The sequence below is a fragment of the Octopus bimaculoides genome, chromosome 14, assembly GCF_001194135.2.
Source record: "Octopus bimaculoides isolate UCB-OBI-ISO-001 chromosome 14, ASM119413v2, whole genome shotgun sequence".
NCBI classification, from domain to species: Eukaryota; Metazoa; Mollusca; class Cephalopoda; order Octopoda; family Octopodidae; genus Octopus; species Octopus bimaculoides.
Genome location: NC_068994.1, coordinates 7,033,451 through 7,034,533, shown reverse-complemented (window position 1 = coordinate 7,034,533; position 1,083 = coordinate 7,033,451). Strand labels below are relative to the sequence as shown.

The 1,083-nt window shown below is 42.7% G+C and overlaps 1 protein-coding gene across 1 annotated transcript in view; it reads left to right on the top strand.

The window, feature by feature from the left end:
• The window catches only part of LOC106875036 (synaptosomal-associated protein 25), a 27,412-nt gene extending 26,633 nt beyond the window's left edge, over positions 1–779 (top strand). Inside the window, exon 2 of the mRNA XM_014922992.2 lies at positions 90–779. Within this exon, the coding sequence (XP_014778478.1) occupies positions 107–754 (648 nt within the window). The 5' untranslated portion in view covers positions 90–106 and the 3' untranslated portion in view covers positions 755–779. The remainder of the gene's footprint in view (positions 1–89) is intronic.
• The last annotated feature ends 304 nt before the right edge of the window (positions 780–1,083 follow it).

The following is a 1,083-nucleotide window of genomic DNA, read 5'->3' as shown; positions in this document are numbered from 1 at the left end:
TCTCTCTCTCTCTCTCTCTCTCTCTCTCTCTCTCTCTGTATGTATGTATGTATGTATACTTACCTCTTTCTTTTTTTCATTATTTGCAGATTAACAAACATCCAAAATGGCTGAAATGAACGGTGAGGCACCGCCACCGAAGTCTGAGTTGGAGGAGATCCAGCAGAAATGTCATCAGAGTACCGATGACTCGCTGGAGTCAACTCGAAGGATGTTGACTATGTGTGAAGAGAGTAAAGAAGCTGGTATTCGAACCCTTGTCATGCTCGACGAACAGGGAGAGCAATTGGATCGTATTGAGGAAGGTCTTGATCAGATCAACCAGGACATGCGAGATGCTGAGAAAAATCTCGAAGGGATGGAGAAATGCTGTGGTCTATGCGTGCTGCCTTGGAAAAAGGGCAAGTCGTTTGAAAAGAGTGGGGATTATGCAAACACCTGGAAAAAGGACGACGACGGCCCTACCAACACGAATGGTCCAAGAATGGTGGTTGGTGATCAAAACGGCATGGGTGGACCGAGCTCTGGCTACGTGACTCGCATCACCGGTGATGCGAGAGAAGAGGAGATGGAGACTAACATCAAAGAGGTCAGTGGCATGATCGGGAACTTGAGGAACATGGCCATCGACATGGGTAACGAGATTGGAGGTCAAAACAGGCAGGTGGATCGAATCCAGCAGAAGGCCGAGTCGAACGAAACTCGTATCGACGAGGCCAACAAGAGGGCAACCAAACTTCTCAAAGATGCGTAAAGCTGTGGAGGAGGCGACGAAGAAATTGAAGAAAAAGCAAAAAAAAAAATACAAGACAAAGCATAAAAATGAAATGAAACTAACAAAAAAAAAGAGATATAGAAAACAGAAGCAAAAATATTCCACATCAACTACATCAACAATAACATCAGCAACAAACACTTTGATAATTTGTTCTAGTCTATGCTACTGTGAATAAAACTTTGAATGTGATCCGAACTGAGGCAAATTACACACACACACACACACACATGCTCACACACTCTCATATATACATACATACACTCTAACATACATACAGATATATATATATATGTGTATATATATAT